The sequence below is a fragment of the Oncorhynchus mykiss genome, chromosome 27 (assembly GCF_013265735.2).
Source record: "Oncorhynchus mykiss isolate Arlee chromosome 27, USDA_OmykA_1.1, whole genome shotgun sequence".
In the NCBI taxonomy this organism is placed as follows: Eukaryota; Metazoa; Chordata; class Actinopteri; order Salmoniformes; family Salmonidae; genus Oncorhynchus; species Oncorhynchus mykiss.
The window spans coordinates 18836476-18854367 of record NC_048591.1 but is presented as its reverse complement, the minus strand read 5'-3'; the positions used below and the strand labels follow the sequence as shown (position 1 = coordinate 18854367).

Below are 17892 nucleotides of genomic sequence, written 5' to 3'. Positions count from 1 at the left end.
GCATTCTCACATAGGTATTCCTCTTGTCCAGATGGGTTAGGGCAGTGTGCAGTGTGGTTGAGATTGCATCGTCTGTGGACCTATTTGGGCGGTAAGAAAATTGGAGTGGGTCTAGGGTGTCAGGTAGGGTGGAGGTGATATGGTCATTGACTAGTCTCTCAAAGCACTTCATGATGACGGAAGTGAGTGCTACGGGGCGGTAGTCATTTACCTAAGTATTCAGACTTTACTCAGTACTTTGTTGAAGCACCTTTGGCAGCGATTACAGCCTTGAGTCTTCTTGGGTATGACGCTACAAGCTTGGCACACCTGCATTTGGGGAGTTTCTCCCATTCTTCTCTGCAGATCCTCTCAAGTTCTGTAAGGTTGGATGGGGAACGTTGCTGCACAGCTATTGTCAGGTCTCTCCAGAGATGTTCGATCGGGTTCAAGTCTGGGCTCTGGCTGGGCCCCTCAAGGACATTCAGAGACTTGTACCGAAGCCACTCCTGCGTTGTATTGGCTGTTTGCGTAGGGTTGTGTGCGTAGCGAGTCCTGTGGCGGGCCGGGTGCAAGCACGCTGATACGGTCGCCAGGTGTACAGTGTTTCCTTCGTCACATTGGTGCGGCTGGCTTCCGGGTTAAGAGGGCATTGTGTCAAGAAGTGGCTTGGTTTGGTTGTGTTTCGGAGGACACATGGCTCTCGACCTTCGCCTCTCCCGAGTTGAAGCGATGAGACAAGACTGTAACTACCAATTGGATACCACGAAATGGGGGGAACAGATGTAAAAAAAATACAGTGCCTTGCGAAAGTATTCGGCCCCCTTGAACTTTGCGACCTTTTGCCACATTTCTGGCTTCAAACATAAAGATATAAAACTGTATTTTTTTGTGAAGAATCAACAACAAGTGGGACACAATCATGAAGTGGAACGACATTTATTGGATATTTCAAACTTTTTTAACAAATCAAAAACTTAAAAATTGGGCGTGCAAAATTATTCAGCCCCTTTACTTTCAGTGCAGCAAACTCTCTCCAGAAGTTCAGTGAGGATCTCTGAATGATCCAATGTTGACCTAAATGACTAATGATGATAAATACAATCCACCTGTGTGTAATCAAGTCTCTGTATAAATGCACCTGCACTGTGATAGTCTCAGAGCTCCGTCAAAAGCGCAGAGAGCATCATGAAGAACAAGGAACACACCAGGCAGGTCCGAGATACTGTTGTGAAGAAGTTTAAAGCCGGATTTGGATACAAAAAGATTTCCCAAGCTTTAAACATCCCAAGGAGCACTGTGCAAGCGATAATATTGAAATGGAAGGAGTATCAGACCACTGCAAATCTACCAAGACCTGGCCGTCCCTCTAAACTTTCAGCTCATACAAGGAGAAGACTGATAGGAGATGCAGCCAAGAGGCCCATGATCACTCTGGATGGACTGCAGAGATCTACAGCTGAGGTGGGAGACTCTGTCCATAGGACAACAATCAGTCGTATATTGCACAAATCTGGCCTTTATGGAAGAGTGGCAAGAAGAAAGCCATTTCTTAAAGATATCCATAAAAAGTGTTGTTTAAAGTTTGCCACAAGCCACCTGGGAGACACACCAAACATGTGGAAGAAGGTGCTCTGGTCAGATGAAACCAAAATTGAACTTTTTGGCAACAATGCAAAACGTTATGTTTGGCGTAAAAGCAACACAGCTGAACACACCATCCCCACTGTCAAACATGGTGGTGGCAGCATCATGGTTTGGGCCTGCTTTTCTTCAGCAGGGACAGGGAAGATGGTTAAAATTGATGGGAAGATGGATGGAGCCAAATACAGGACCATTCTGGAAGAAAACCTGATGGAGTCTGCAAAAGACCTGAGACTGGGACGGAGATTTGTCTTCCAACAAGACAATGATCCAAAACATAAAGCAAAATCTACAATGGAATGGTTCAAAAAGAAACATATCCAGGTGTTAGAATGGCCAAGTCAAAGTCCAGACCTGAATCCAATCGAGAATCTGTGGAAAGAACTGAAAACTGCTGTTCACCAATGCTCTCCATCCAACCTCACTGAGCCCGAGCTGTTTTGCAAGGAGGAATTGGAAAAAATGTCAGTCTCTCGATGTGCAAAACTGATAGAGACATACCCCAAGCGAGTTACAGCTGTAGTCGCAGCAAAAGGTGGCGCTACAAAGTATTAACTTAAGGGGGCTGAATAATTTTGCACGCCCAATTTTTCAGTTTTTGATTTGTTAAAAAAGTTTGAAATATCCAATAAATGTCGTTCCACTTCATGATTGTGTCCCACTTGTTGTTGATTCTTCACAAAACAATACAGTTTTATATCTTTATGTTTGAAGCCTGAAATGTGGCAAAAGGTCGCAAAGTTCAAGGGGGCCGAATACTTTCGCAAGGCACTGTTTATATATATATATATATAATAATGGTTTAAAAGGCGATGATGACTCACCCGTTATGGAAACTGTGGTAGTAAGTCGTCCGTCACTCTCCTCAATTCTCTTCAAGACAGAGTTGCTGGAAGTAACCACCCGACTATGCATGGAACCACCATACTACCCATCTATGCATGGAACCACCCAACTATGCATGGTACCACCCTACTACCTGACTATGCATGGTACCACCATACTACCCAACTATGCATGGAACCACACAACTACCTGACTATGCATGGTACCACCCTACTACCCAACTATGCACGGTCCCACCCTACTACCTGACTATGCATGGTACCACCATACTACCCAACTATGCATGGTACCACACAACTACCTGACTATGCATGGTACCACCCTACTACCCAACTATGCACGGTCTCACCCTACTACCTGACTATGCATTGCACCACCCTGCTACCCAACTATGCATGGTACCACCCTACTACCCATCTATACATGGTACCACCCTACTACCCAACTATGCATGGTACCACCCTACTACCCAACTATGCATGGTACCACCCTACTACCCATCTATGTACGGTACCACCCTACTACCTGACTATGCATAGTACCACCCTACTACTCATCTATGCATGGAACCACCCTACTACCCATCTATGCATTGAACCACCCTACTACCCATCTATGCATGGAACCACCCTACTACCCATCTATGTATGGAACCACCCTATTACCCATCTATGCATGGAACCACCCTACTACCCATCTATGCATGGAACCACCCTACTACCCATCTATGCATGTAACCACCCTACTACCCAACCAGGCATGGAACCACCCTACTACCTGACTATGCATGGAACCACCCTACTACCCATCTATGCATGGAACCACCCTACTACCCAACCAGGCATGGAACCACCCTACTACCTGACTATGCATGGAACCACCCTACTACCCATCTATGCATGGAACCACCCTACTACCCATCTATGCATGGAACCACCCTACCACCTGACTATGCATGGAACCACCCTACTACCCATCTATGCATGGAACCACCCTACTACCCATCTATGCATTGAACCACCCTACTACCTGACTATGCATGGAACCACCCTACTACCCATCTATGCATGGAACCACCCTACTACCCATCTATGCATGGAACCACCCTACTACCCATCTATGCATGGAACCACCCTACTACCCAACCAGGCATGGAACCACCCTACTACCTGACTATGCATGGAACCACCCTACTACCCATCTATGCATGGAACCACCCTACTACCCAACCAGGCATGGAACCACCCTACTACCTGACTATGCATGGAACCACCCTACTACCCATCTATGCATGGAACATCCCTACTACCCATCTATGCATGGTAACACCCTACTACCCATCTATGCATGGAACCCCTACTACCCATCTATGCATGGAACCACCCTACTACCCATCTATGCATGGAACCACCCTACTACCCATCAATGCATGGAACCACCCTACTACCCATCTATGCATGGAACCACCCTACTACCCAACTATGCATGGTACCACCCTACTACTAATCTATGCATGGTACCACCCTACTACCCATCTATGCATGGTACCACCCTACTACCCATCTATGCATGGAACCACCCTACTACCTGACTATGCATGGAACCACCCTACTACCCATCTATGCATGGAACCACCCTACTACCCAACCAGGCATGGAACCACCCTACTACCTGACTATGCATGGAACCACCCTACTACCCATCTATGCATGGAACCACCCTACTACCCAACCAGGCATGGAACCACCCTACTACCTGACTATGCATGGAACCACCCTACTACCCATCTATGCATGGAACCACCCTACTACCCATCTATGCATGGTAACACCCTACTACCCATCTATGCATGGAACCACCCTACTACCCAACTATGCATGGTACCACCCTACTACCCATCTATGCATGGTACCACCCTACTACCCATCTATGCATGGTACCACCCTACTACCCATCTATGCATGGAACCACCCTACTACCTGACTATGCATGGAACCACCCTACTACCTATCTATGCATTGTACCACCCTACTACCCATCTATGCATGGTACCACCCTACTACCCATCTATGCATGGAACCACCCTACTACCCATCTATGTATGGAACCACCCTACTACCCATCTATGCATGGAACCACCGAGTGTTTCTCTTGTTTGTTTGTCCTCTGAGTGACACTACCATGCAATGATCACGGCAGAATGTTACCCAGATTATAACCCAAATGTTTTTATATCTAATTTTATTACCAACTGCCCTGATGACCCTTGGTCATGGAAAGGTCATCCTGTCAGTTGTTCCTTTAATTAATTCTACAAATTGTAATTACATTTGATTTCCTGACATCAAAATAACATTTGTATTCCAACACAGATCGCCATTCACATTAAATAAATGTTTGTTAGTTTGTTGTTGTTTTTGACATAATAATATGTTCAGAGAAACATAAATGATCTCATAGAATACCTTATAATTAAGGTATAACTATTCTGTTCTGTTCGATTCCCCAAACAGACACAGTATTTTCACCTCGTGTCCGCTCCTCTAAACTTAAGCAGATTTGGCTATCCCAAAAAGGATCAAATACAACCTGCATAGTTTAGCTGTACAAAAAACATTTAAATTGATTCATTTAAATTGATTTAATTCAAAACAATCAAAACTTTGACAGAGTGGAGGAGGAGTACCAGTCCAACCCGTAAACAGATACTGTGTGTGTTGTTATATGAAGTGTGTATACAGTAGCAGCTTTAGATCACCCTGAGTAGGTTGACCATCAGCACTGTCTTCTGTTTACAGCCTGCCCCAGATAGAGGTGTACATACAGCATCTCTCCCCTCTTCCCATCCCTCCAGTCTCTTCCTCCTCCTCCTCCTTCCCTCCTTCCTTATTCTCTGGTGTCTCTAGATCAGGGGGTGGGTATGGTGGTAACATTGGCCCAGTCAGGGAAGGTGTTGAGATTGAACATAGCTGTTCCCCAGGTGTTCAGGGCGATGTTGATGGTGATGACACCAATAATGTTCAGCACGAATCCAGCCTTCGCCTGTTGTCAGTGCAGTGAAAAACATGGGTCACAGACAGAATGTTTCACAACCATGTATTCTACTAGTCTGCATCCAAACTGAATTGCTCCGTTTCACTACTGGTTTCAATGACTCAATCAATCAATCACACTTATTTACAGAATAAAGCCCTTTTTATATCAGTAATTATCACAAAGTGTTTTTTACAATGAAGAGATGACCAGACTGAAATCATGAAGTGAAAAATAACAATTCAGTTTGGATCCAATACAAAGTACTGTATGGAGAGAGGTGCGAGGTGAGGGGTGAAGGGTCGTAGGTCGTACCATGTCCATGACTTTGAGGTTGCCATAGGAGAAGGCGATGGCGTTAGGGGGTGTGGCCACCGGCAACATGAAGGCCAGCGAGGCACAGATGGTGCAGGGCAGCATGACGTACAGCGGGTGGAGCTTAATGGCTACGGCCTGGGAACAGACAGACAGGGTCACACATGGGTCAAAGGGGTGAAATGAACATTTAGTGTATGTCAGACCTGTGTCAGACCTGGGACCTGGGTCCAGTACACATGTCATATACTTACCTGTGCTTGATTTAGTTTTCCCGGTAAAATGGAACCAATGGAATAGTCCCAAAATGACAAACTCCAAACTAAATCTAGCACCACTTAAAATCATTGATCCAGGTTTTCTAAGTGAACATCTGTGTTACCATGTGTGTTGCCTGGGTGTGGGTATGCGAATTTGTAAGGGATTCTCTCTGCTCTTACCATAGAGGCCAGTATAGGCAGGAACAATGTGGTAGTAGCTACGTTGCTGGAGCACTCAGTGAAAGTGGCGATGAGTAGAGACAGGAGGAAAGAGATGGCAACGGGAGGGATGGACTGCAGGGGGGCCAGACTTTCTCCTAGCCACTGAGACAGACCAGACGTCTTCACACGGATAAAAACATAACCACAGTTGTCATAATTGTTGTTACAAAAAATATGACACAGACAGACACACAGACCAATTCAGACCGACCGACCTAACAACAGACTGACGGTACCTCGCTGCCCCGGGCCAGAGCGAAGCCTCCTCCCACTAGCAGGAGAATGTTCCAAGGCATCTTCTTATGGACCACGTCCCAATTGAGCAGGGTGGGAGGGGCCTTCAGGGGCTTTCCTACAGGGACAAGGCATACACTGGACAATGACACAAGGTTTACAATCACGGTCCTTATAGCCTCGATTCTAGGCACTCCTGCAGGAACTTGGTAGTATGGTTTAGAGGTAGGTGCTGAATTACTGGAGCCCTCTGTTTAGAGGTAGGTGCTGAATTACTGGAGCCCTCCGTTTAGAGGTAGGTGCTGAATTACTGGAGTCCTCCGTTTAGAGGTAGGTGCTGAATTACTGGAGTCCTCCGTTTAGAGGTAGGTGCTGAATTACTGGAGCCCTCTATTTAGAGGTAGGTGCTGAATTACTGGAGTCCTCCATTTAGAGGTAGGTGCTGAATTACTGGAGCCCTCCATTTAGAGGTAGGTGCTGAATTACTGGACCTTGTCACTTATCAGGAGTAAGAACACTAAACTCAGCTTAGGTTACAGAGGGAGAAAAGGAGATATGTATTTATAAGTGTCCATCAGTCATTTATTGATTTGAAAGTAATTTATTTCAGGGTCAGAACAGAGAGTAGAGCCATGTAGGGCTAACCTTGAGGCTAGTGCTATCACGATGCAGCTCCCTCTGATGTTTCTTGGAGTGTGTGTGTGTGTGTGTGTGTGTGTGTGTGTGTGTGTGTGTGTGTGTGTGTGTGTGTGTGTGTGTGTGTTTGTGTGTGTGTGTGTGTGTGTGTGTGTGTGTGTGTGTGTGTGTGTGTGTGTGTGTGTGTGTGTGTGTGTGTGTGTGTGTGTGTATTTGTGTGTGTGCGCGAGCGTGTGTGAGCCCTGGGAAGTGAGAGTGCTATCAGGACAATTACAAAGCACTGAGTCAGCAAGATTGCATTTCTATACCAGGGGTTCTTAAACATTTTCAGCCTGGTACCCAAATGAGAAATTCCTGCGACCCAAGCTCCTAAAAACATGCCCTATTTTGGGGGACCTCCCAGCACGAGGGCAAAAATATTTTAGAGGCCCCCTCCTGCAGGAGAGAAGCATTTTAGTTTTAAATTTAATTCCCTACAATTCTACACATTTTGCCATGTTAATATGATATCTGATTGAGAGTGGCTAACAAAATCAATGGGGACGGAGGTCAGGATCCCTGGGCATGTGCCCTGCGTGCCCGGTCGCTATTCGTCCATGACTACTACAAGTTTAGATAGTTGGCTAGACTAACTTACCAATCTAAAAAATGTTAGCTGACATGGCTAATTGAGTGAACTGACATAACTAGAGGAAAACTGATGGTGGACAACCAAATGTCAAAACTGCACATTGTGTATTTTACAATGAGTAAGTTGAGTAAGTTGAGCAGCCGACTGAGACTTAATCAACAGTAAGTTGAGACGCCGACTGAGTCCCCCCCCAAAATAATGTCACGACTCACCATTAACATGTCCAACCCATACTTTAAGAAAGGCCGCTCTATACAATAGTATCACAGAAAGGCAGACACACACACCGTCTCTCTCAATCGCACACTCATAAACACACCCATGTCAAATCAAATTAAAAAATGTGGTCACATACACATGGTTAGCAGATGTTAATGCGAGTGCAGCGAAATGATTGTGCTTCTAGTTCCAACACTGCAGTAATATCTAACAAATAATCAAACATTTCCCAACAACTACCTAATACACACACATCTAAAGTGGTGAATGAGAATATGTACATATAAATATATGGATGAGCGATGGCAGAGCGACATAGTCAAGGTGCTGTAGATGGTGTAAAATACAGTATATACATGTGATATGAGTAATGTAAGATATGTAAACATTATTAAAGTGCCATTATTTAACATGACTAGTGATCCATTTATTAAAGTGTCCAGTGATTGGGTCTCAATACAGTATATACATGTGGTATGAGTAATGTAAGATGCGTAGACATGATTAAAGTGGCATTATTCAGAGTGGCATTGTTTAAAGTGACTAGTGATCCATTTATTGAAGTGTCCAGTGATCGGGTCTTAATGTACTCACCACTCAAAGATATATTGACAAAAAACACACACATGCACAAACGTGCATACACACACACACACACACACACACACACACACACACACACACACACACACACACACACACACACACACATACCATCCTCAGAGTACCCGCCACATCTGGGTAGTTGGGATGGGATCACAAAGAACAGCGTTGACATCAGCATGGCCACTGTGCCATCAGTGACATACCTGGGACATATACATCTACATATAAACAATGTCTCTCAGTCCCACTCAACGTGTCCCTATGTATTAATATGGTAATTACATAGACATGTACAGTGTAATTACAGTTTATGTATATATTATGTGTATAGCTGTATTTGTTGCTTACAAAGAGCAAAGACTGGGAAACACAGTAGAAAGCTATCAGATTAAAAACAAGCGAGATAACCAGGCAGAACCACAGGGAGTTACAACACAGGACATACTGATATCTATCACTCACGGTTTGTCCTTGTTGAAGAGCACAGCGGCCCAGCCGGGCATGAAGCCTGGTTCTCTGGTGAACCAGAGCAGGACCAGCAGGACAAACAGCACCAGGATGCAGCCCTCAGCGAAGGACACACTGCCCAGCTTCTTATACTCATTCTTTATCACCCCGTACGCCTCCTTGTCACCATCTTTATTCATTCCACAGCCAAACAACTTCTTCATGCTGTGGGTGAATGGGCCAAATTGATCTCTTTACAGTACTGTATAGGATGCTGGGTCTAATATAGGCTTTTATCTACTTTGTCTGTAGGTCAATGTCTAACATAAATGGATATCTACGTAAGTGATATATGACCATAAACCATTACCTTCTATTGTTTTACTATGCTTATTATATTGCATTTTGATGATTGGATATGTTTGTGAATATGTCCCCTTTCAACATGGATTGCAGGCACATAATCACATTGCTTCGGCTTCCTGCCAAGAGACAGTGTTATGGATGTTATTGACTGGAGGTAAAACATAACAGGAAAGAAGGACTCACTTGCAGCCCAGGTACATAAACTGCAGCCACAGCCAGGAGATGATCAGCATCAGAACCATGTTGGGGAAGGAGAAACCAAACCAGCTGGCAAAGTTGATGATGTCTCCATTTCCTGGGAACAGTCTGTGGGGAAAGAATGATAGAATGATAGAATTAGAACTAGCATCAGTTACATGAACATTCCAAATGGTACTGTACTGTAGGTACACCTAACATGGCCGCCGGGCGGTGCACCCACCAAAAAATGCTGCATTGAACGGGAATGTGCAGGGAATTCTAAATCTATCGAGGAAGTGACAGCGATGTTCGCTAACTCCCAAGCCAAGGAACTACTGTACAGTCAGTGTATCCAGCCTTGTGCTTTAGCTGCTGTAAACAAAGTACACTGGGCACTGCAATTTTCCCAAAGAAGAACAGTTGCTAAACCCGTGTGCAATACTGTTTCCACACACAATAACCCTTTAATGAGAGCTACTCAGATGGGTATCATACTGTATTTACTTGTAATAATACGCATACATAGTAAGCCTTTATAAACAGACATATCAACATACTCGTCGACCTGTCCTTTGAGGATGAGGTTCGGGGCGGTGCCGGTGAGGGTGGCTGTTCCTCCGATGCTGGCAGCGTAACACACACTGAGACTCATGCCTTTATCCAGTTTCAGGTACTTAGCCTCCCTCTTTAGCCTCCTCTCCCTCGCCTCCGGACTCTCCTCCACCTCTGACTCGGGCTCTGGAGGGAGAGAATCATGGGTCAGCCAATCAGAATGTTCAGGGGTTAGAGGTCAGTCTGTCGGACGTTTTCCTAAGGGTAACAAAGGGATTAGGGCTAATATTTTCCACCTGTTGTTTTCAGGGAGTCTGAAACAGGGATGATATAGAATATGATGTACAATATGTCTGAGTCAGTTGTATTCCATCTTAGCCAGATGAGAGAAGTCGAAACAATCTTGTCTTGAACAGACAAAATTAATAAGGTCACATCCTGAATAAGCTTATCAATATCTCTTACTTACTTGTGTTCCTCTACTAAGATGAATGATAAAACAATTGACAGAAAGGTGTTTCAGGGAATCCACAACAGGTGTGAATGAGGTGTGTTAGTCCTTGGCTGGAACAAAAGCCTGTCCACCCTGTGGGTTTCAAGGACCATGACTGAAGAACACTGATGTTGAGAGAATACACACTCTATTCTACTTACCTAACTGAATTCCATTCTTCATGGGCTTGACATCCTTTGTACATTCGGTAGTACATGCATCATCTGCCAAATAAGGGAGATATCATTTATTACAAAAAGAGAAAGATGTGAATCAGCTTGTGATTGTGAAAGCTCATGGCGAACTTATGGACACATAGTCTAGTGGTACCAGGCTGTATTTTAGTTTGAGAATGGCTTGAGAAACCTAGAACAGATGGTGTCGAGGCTAATGGACACAAAACAAATTATTCTCAACACACACACACACACATAGTGGGGCAAAAAAGTATTTAGTCAGCCACCAATTGTGCAAGTTCTATCACTTAAAAAGATGAGAGAGGCCTGTAATTTTCATCATAGGTACACTTCAACTATGACAGACAAAATGAGAAGAAAAAAATCCAGAAAATCACATTGTAGGATTTTTAATGAATTTATTTGCAAATTATGGTGTAAAATAAGTATTTGATCAATAACAAAAGTTTATCTCAATACTTTGTTATATACCCTTTGTTGGCAATGACAGAGGTCAAACGATTTCTGTAAGTCTTCACAAGGTTTTCACACACTGTTGCTGGTATTTTGGCCTATTCCTCCATGCAGATCTCCTCTAGAGCAGTGATGTTTTGGGGCTGTTGCTGGCCAACACGGACTTTCAACTCCCTCCAAAGATTTTCTATGGGGTTGAGATCTGGAGACTGGCTAGGCCACTCCAGGACCTTGAAATGCTTCTTACGAAGCCACTCCTTCGTTGCCCGGGTGGTGTGTTTGGGATCATTGTCATGCTGAAAGACCCAGCCACGTTTCATCTTTAATTCCCTTGCTGATGGAAGGAGGTTTTCACTCAAAATCTCACGATACATGGCCCCATTCATTCTTTCCTTTACATGGATCAGTCGTCCTGGTCCCTTTGCAGAAAAACAGCCACAAAGTATGATGTTTCCACCCCCATGCTTCACAGTAGGTATGATGTTCTTTGGATGCAACTCAGCATTCTTTGTCCTCCAAACACGACGAGTTGAGTTTTTACCAAAAAGTTCAATTTTGGTTTCATCTGACCATATGACATTCTCTCAATCTTCTTCTGGATCATCCAAATGCTCTCTATCAAACTTCAGACGGCTCTGGACATGTACTGGCTTAAGCAGGGGGACACATCTGGCACTGCAGGATTTGAGTCCCTGGCGGCGTAGTGTGTTACTGATGGTAGGCTTTGTTACTTTGGTCCCAGCTCTCTGCAGGTCATTCACTAGGTCCCCCCGTGTGGTTCTGGGATTTTTGCTCACCGTTCTTGTGATCATTTTGACCTCACGGGGTGAGATCTTGCGTGGAGCCCCAGACCGAGGGAGATTATCAGTGGTCTTGTATGTCTTCCATTTCCTAATAATTGCTCCCACAGTTGATTTCTTCAAACCAAGCTGCTTACCTATTTCAGATTCAGTCTTCCCAGCCTGGTGCAGGTCTACAATTTTGTTTCTGGTGTCCTTTGACAGCTCTTTGGTCTTGGCCATAGTGGAGTTTGGAGTGTGACTGTTTGAGGTTGTGGACAGGTGTCTTTTATACTGATAACAAGTTCAAACAGGTGCCATTAATACAGGTAACGAGTGGAGGACAGAGGAGCCTCTTAAAGAAGTTGTTACAGGTCTGTGAGAGCCAGAAATCTTGCTTGTTTGTAGGTGACCAAATACTTATTTTCCACCATAATTTGCAAATAAATTCATTAAAAATCCTACAATGTGATTTTCTGGATTTTTTTCTTCTCATTTTGTCTGTCATAGTTGAAGTGTACCTATGATGAAAATTACAGGCCTCTCTCATCTTTTTAAGTGGGAGAACTTGCACAATTGGTGGCTGACTAAATACAGTACTTTTTTTCCCCCACTGTACATACATACATACACACACCCCACCCCACACACACATATGGTAATACTGTTCTCCTTGTCACCCATATCAAAGGCTTGGTTGTCCTGGCCCTTAGGTATCCCAGTCCCGGGCCCGGCCCCCCTGAGGGAGATCAGGTCCATCTCCCTCTCCTCTGCCTGGGCCTCGGTGTCACACAGCTGCTTCAGCACAGCATTAGAGATGGGCAGCATCATGGCAGTGGAGGCTGTGTTACCGATCCACATGGACAGGAAGGCTGTGGTGCCCATGAAGCCCATCATCAGACTGGAAGGGGAGAGAGAGACCATTTAAAAAGGAAACAGATAATTCAACATTAGGCTATCAGAATACTAGCCCAAACATCTCTGTAATAGGATAATTAAAACAGGTAAAGGGGGTCTCTTACAGGGCAGGCTTCACCCCTACTAGGAGCAGTACTCTGAGGGCGATGCGTTTGTGAAGGTTCCAGTGTTCCACAGCTGTAGCCATCAACAGCCCTCCGACGAACAGCATGTTAGAGTCCTTCATGTACTGGGTACACACCTGGATGAGAGACAGACAGGGGGGTTCTTAATGACTGTACTGGCCTGAGACAGGTTCTGCTTAGAAATACCATAATATACTAAACATGGGATCAACAGTAAGGACTTTATCAACATTACTTACACTACCGTTCAAAAGTTTGGGGTCACTTAGAAATGTCCTTGTTTTTGAAAGAAAAGCACATTTTTTGTCCATTAAAATAACATCAAATTCATCAGAAATATAGTAGTGTAGATATTGCTAATTTTGTAAATGACTATTGTAGCTGGACTTTTAATGGAATATCTACATAGGCGTACACAGGCCCATTATCAGCCACCATCACTGTGTTTCAATGGCACGTTGTGTTAGCTAATCCAAGTTTCTAATTTTAAAAGACTAATTGATCATTAGAAAACCCTTTTGCAGTTATGTTAGCACAGCTGAAAACTGTTGTCCTGATTAAAGAAGAAATAAACCTGGCCTTCTTTAGACTAGTTGAGTATCTGGAGCATCAGCGTTTGTGGGTTCAATTACAGGCTCAAAATGGCCAGAAACAAAGAGTTTCTTCTGAAACTCGTCAGTCTGTTCTTGTTCTGAGAAATGAAGGCTATTCCATGTGAGAAATTGCCAAGAAACTGAAAATCTCGTACAACGCTGTGTACTACTCCCTTCACAGAACAGCGCAAACTGGCTCTAACCAGAATAGAAAGAGGAGTGGGAGGCCCCGGTGCACAACTGAGCAAGAGCACAAGTACATTAGGGTATTTAGTTTGAGAAACAGACGCCTCACAAGTCCTCAACTGGCAGCTTCATTAAATAGTACCCGCAAAACACCAGTCTCAATATCAACAGTGAAGAGGCAACGCCGGGATGCTGGCCTTCTAGGCAGAGTTCCTCTATCCAGTGTCTGTGTTCTTTTGCCTATCTTAATCTTTTATTTTTATTGGCCAGTCTGAGATATGGCTTTTTCTTTGCAACTCAACGCATCCCGGAGTCGCCTCTTCACTGTTGACGTTGAGACTCTGTACGCCTATCTAGATATTCCATTAAAAACCAGTCATTTATAACATTAACAATGTCTACACTGTATTTCTGATCATTTGATGTTATTTTAATTGACAAAAAAAAAACAAGGAAATTACTAAGCGACCCCAAACTTTTGAACCGTAGTGTAGGTGCTTTATTCATACGTCCTCAACACTGTATCTACTAAAGATTTACATTTCACATTTTAGTCAACTGTTGACCTGTTTATTCTGATCATAAAACAGAATCTTGTTTTCTCCATTGCTGAGTCTAGTGGGTGGGTAAGAACCAGTCATTAGGTATGAAGGTGGTTGAGTAGAGAGGGGAGAGGATAGTGGTGTTGGTACCTCGCTTGACTCCATAATGCCCATCATAGGGAAGAGGATGACAGGCAGCAGACCGGTCACAGCCAGGGGCATACACTCTGTACACCAGTACAGGGCCGTCAGGATGATCACATAGCCACAACTAGCCTCCTGTACACACACGCACACACACACACACACACACACACACGGACTGTGAGAGGGCTGTTGTGGTAGGTAGCATACAACAACTGTTGTTGTAGGACACACGTACAAACGCGTACAACACACAGTCATTCCTCTCTCAGGACCATTTTGTTCTCAGTGAACAATCATCTGAGACAACAGCCAACAGCATCAAAGCACTGACAAGTAGTATAACTATTTTAGAACATAAAGATATCTTATTGTGTGCAATTCAATACATCTATTCAATAAGTTAGTTTCAGTTACAGTTGTTCTTACAATGCTTAGTAAATAACAATAATTCTTGAAGAATATAACTTATATTGCTTAATGAGCTTAGTTCAACTGTCATACTCTATCAGAACCCAAAATATGAGCTTGTTTAACTCCAATGTTTGTAAACAATGTAATGTAATCACACTCTGTATAGTCTCAAAATATGGTTAAAACTATCATTTTTATACGATGGATGGTCAGTCCTTGCATCCATAGCTCTGTCTATGAATTTGAGAGTGGTTATATTTCCCCAGCCCCATCCCTCAGCTTTTACCAAAAGTTTGAATCAGTGACGGGTGAACCTTTGTAGTTGTTTGAACTGCAGATTGCCCCTTTAATATATATATATGTTGATACATGAAGTTAATCAAATACATTCTTAAAGGGGAAAAACGGGCTTGGATTTTGGAGAAACAAATGTATTTTATGACACACGGTAAGCCATTGATGATAAAAGATGAAGAACTATAAAATGCCTGTAACGCAAGTCTTTCATTCATGATGATTTATTGTCCTGGAGGACAACCGTAACTCACAGGGTACTCAACCTGTAATGTGCATGGCTGCTGAAGCTCCTATCTACACACACTAAATTACCAGTCTACAGTAGATTCCTGGATATTGGGAAATAATTACAAATGGCGCAAATACAATGGAAATGTCATACAGACGTGTAACCAAAATATTCAGTGAAGCTTTAATAAACACACAGAGTTGTCTAGGAATTTCGGCATTCAATTTGTGTACGACCAGGGCTTGAAATGCTTCAGAACTTTATCCTCAACTAAGAATAACTTCTGAACTTTCAACAGGGTTAAAACAAACACATCAAAGCCTCCGTTATACACAAACAAACACACACACACACTCTTACCGGTCCCCCAACTATTATGGGTAGAGGTAGAATCAACAGTGGGGTGAGGAATATGACCAGGTAATTCCGATACCTCCATAGCCCAGTCAGACACACCACCATGGCTGGTCCAGATATCCAGAGAGTAGCTCAGGTACACAGAGAAGAGAGATAGATATATTAGACAGAACATCTAATCGGAGTGTGGGTGCAAAGGTTTTACGACATAATTGGGGACGCTACCACGCTGTTTAAAGTCAGAACAGGAGATAAAGTTGCAGTATATATACAGTATATAACGTAAAGGTTGAATTAAATATTAACTTTTGAGTGAGGTGACTGGGCTGAGGAGGGAGTGTGTTGTACAACACAAGAAAGTAGTGTGAGTGAGGGGGTGAGTGAGGGGGTGAGTGAGTGAGTGAGTGAGTGAGTGAGTGAGTGAGTGAGTGAGTGAGTGAGTGACTGAGTGAGTGAGTGAGTGAGTGAGTGAGTGAGTGAGTGAGTGAGTGAGAGAGAGATAGAGAGAGAGAGAGTGAGTCAGTGAATAATTCAGTCACACCTTGTAGAGTTCATGCTCCGACTAACTGAGGGCAAAAGGGGGTGCAATTTAATTTTAGGAAGGTGTTCCTAATGTTTTGTACACTGTGCATCTCCTACCCCCAGCCCTTAAGGCACTGCTGGCTTTGCAAGTGTTACCCTTCACAGAACAGTGTTACCTATTTCTCTGTTGATCTATTGTGCACCCTGTCACATGGTCATCACATTCACCTGAGGATGCCTCACCCATCCCACCTCTCCCTTGTTTGGGTTGTGCTAAAGTCTATTGAAGAAAAAAACAATGACAAGAGCTGGACTGAAGACCTTGTCAATTAAATACCTGCATAAGGGCCCCTCCTACTGAAATCTGGGTGATGTTCAATAACTATAACCTGAAGAAAACGGGGCGGTACAATCTGAATGTTTCTAATACGAGACGCTCACATACTGTTTCCATTGCAAAACGTTTTGCTACAGGATTCCCAAATGAACACGACCCATGAAGTCCATCTTCTGTTGAAGCCAGTTTATTGTCCCATAACAACAGTTGTCTGTTGTACAGAAGAAGAATAGTTGTTGGAACAATCCTAAGCCACTATGTTTTCAGAGTGAAAACATATTAGACTAGGAAATGTAAGTTCCTAAGCATGTTTGGTGCTTTACCACTGTCATTACTGTCACATCTGCTCCTGCCACGCCCTCTACTGCTCACCCTGTGTCTCCTTGACCTGCCACCACTCCCCCAGTACTCTCTCTCTCTGTGATTGTGTGGGCGGAGACAGGTGTGCTGGAGTCAGAGCAGAACCCCACCAGCTGCAACCTGTTCCATAATGAAGACCTCTTCAAATACTCAGCCCTGCCACTTCCACGCGTCCAGATCGTAATCTCTGCTCAGTCAGTCTACGTTTCTAGCCGTTTATTACTATTCATATCCTGTTATCCTGTTATGCCTGTTTTCCTCTCTGCTACAGTTCTGCCCGCTCTGACTCTGGTACCTGTCTCCAGTCACACATCTCGTCATCCTGCTACTTGGTCCTGGATTCCCCACCCTACTACTCCCTTGGATTCCCCTCTGGACCTGCTTACCCTGTCTCAACCCCTCTCGCTTCAGCCTCCACATCTGGTTTCCAGCAACCTGCCCGAGCTTCCCCTGACCTGCACTCCATCTCCCCCCTGTGTTTCAATAAATACCTTGGTTACTTCATCCCCGTCTCCTCATCTGCTTTTGGGTTCCGCTGTTCCACTCCACGTAACAATTACATGGTGTCATCATCTCTGGGCAAAGTACACACACCACTGTTTAGAAACAAAGGAATATTCCTCCATGCCACCCGTAACTCAGATTTGTGTGTGTGTGTGTGCCTGCATGTGTGTACCACAATAAGTTAACCAAGGAAAAGTAAGAGTTTTCATGTCAACTCTCCCATGTTAAGACAATGCTACATAAATTGTACTTTACATAAACCCTGTATTGCA

At 44.0% G+C, this 17892-nt stretch overlaps 1 protein-coding gene across 2 annotated transcripts; it reads right to left on the bottom strand.

Moving 5' to 3' along the window:
* Window positions 1-5095: 5095 nt before the first annotated feature.
* Window positions 5096-16136, bottom strand: LOC110507684 (solute carrier family 13 member 2-like). 2 transcript variants are annotated; one of them, XM_036965681.1, is made up of 13 exons: window positions 15901-16136; window positions 14607-14735; window positions 13115-13251; window positions 12746-12993; window positions 10825-10887; window positions 10176-10356; window positions 9622-9744; window positions 9088-9297; window positions 8734-8828; window positions 6536-6651; window positions 6258-6419; window positions 5818-5955; window positions 5096-5511 (listed from the first exon to the last, which is right to left on the bottom strand). In XM_036965681.1, exons 1-13 carry the CDS (start codon window positions 16000-16002, stop codon window positions 5377-5379), a joined length of 1839 nt encoding a protein of 612 aa, XP_036821576.1. In that variant the 5' UTR covers window positions 16003-16136; the 3' UTR covers window positions 5096-5376. The 2 variants fall into 2 exon arrangements, with proteins under 2 accessions (XP_036821576.1, XP_021443505.2); XM_021587830.2 differs by having other exon boundaries at window positions 12773-12993; window positions 15901-16135.
* Between the last annotated feature and the right edge of the window lie 1756 nt (window positions 16137-17892).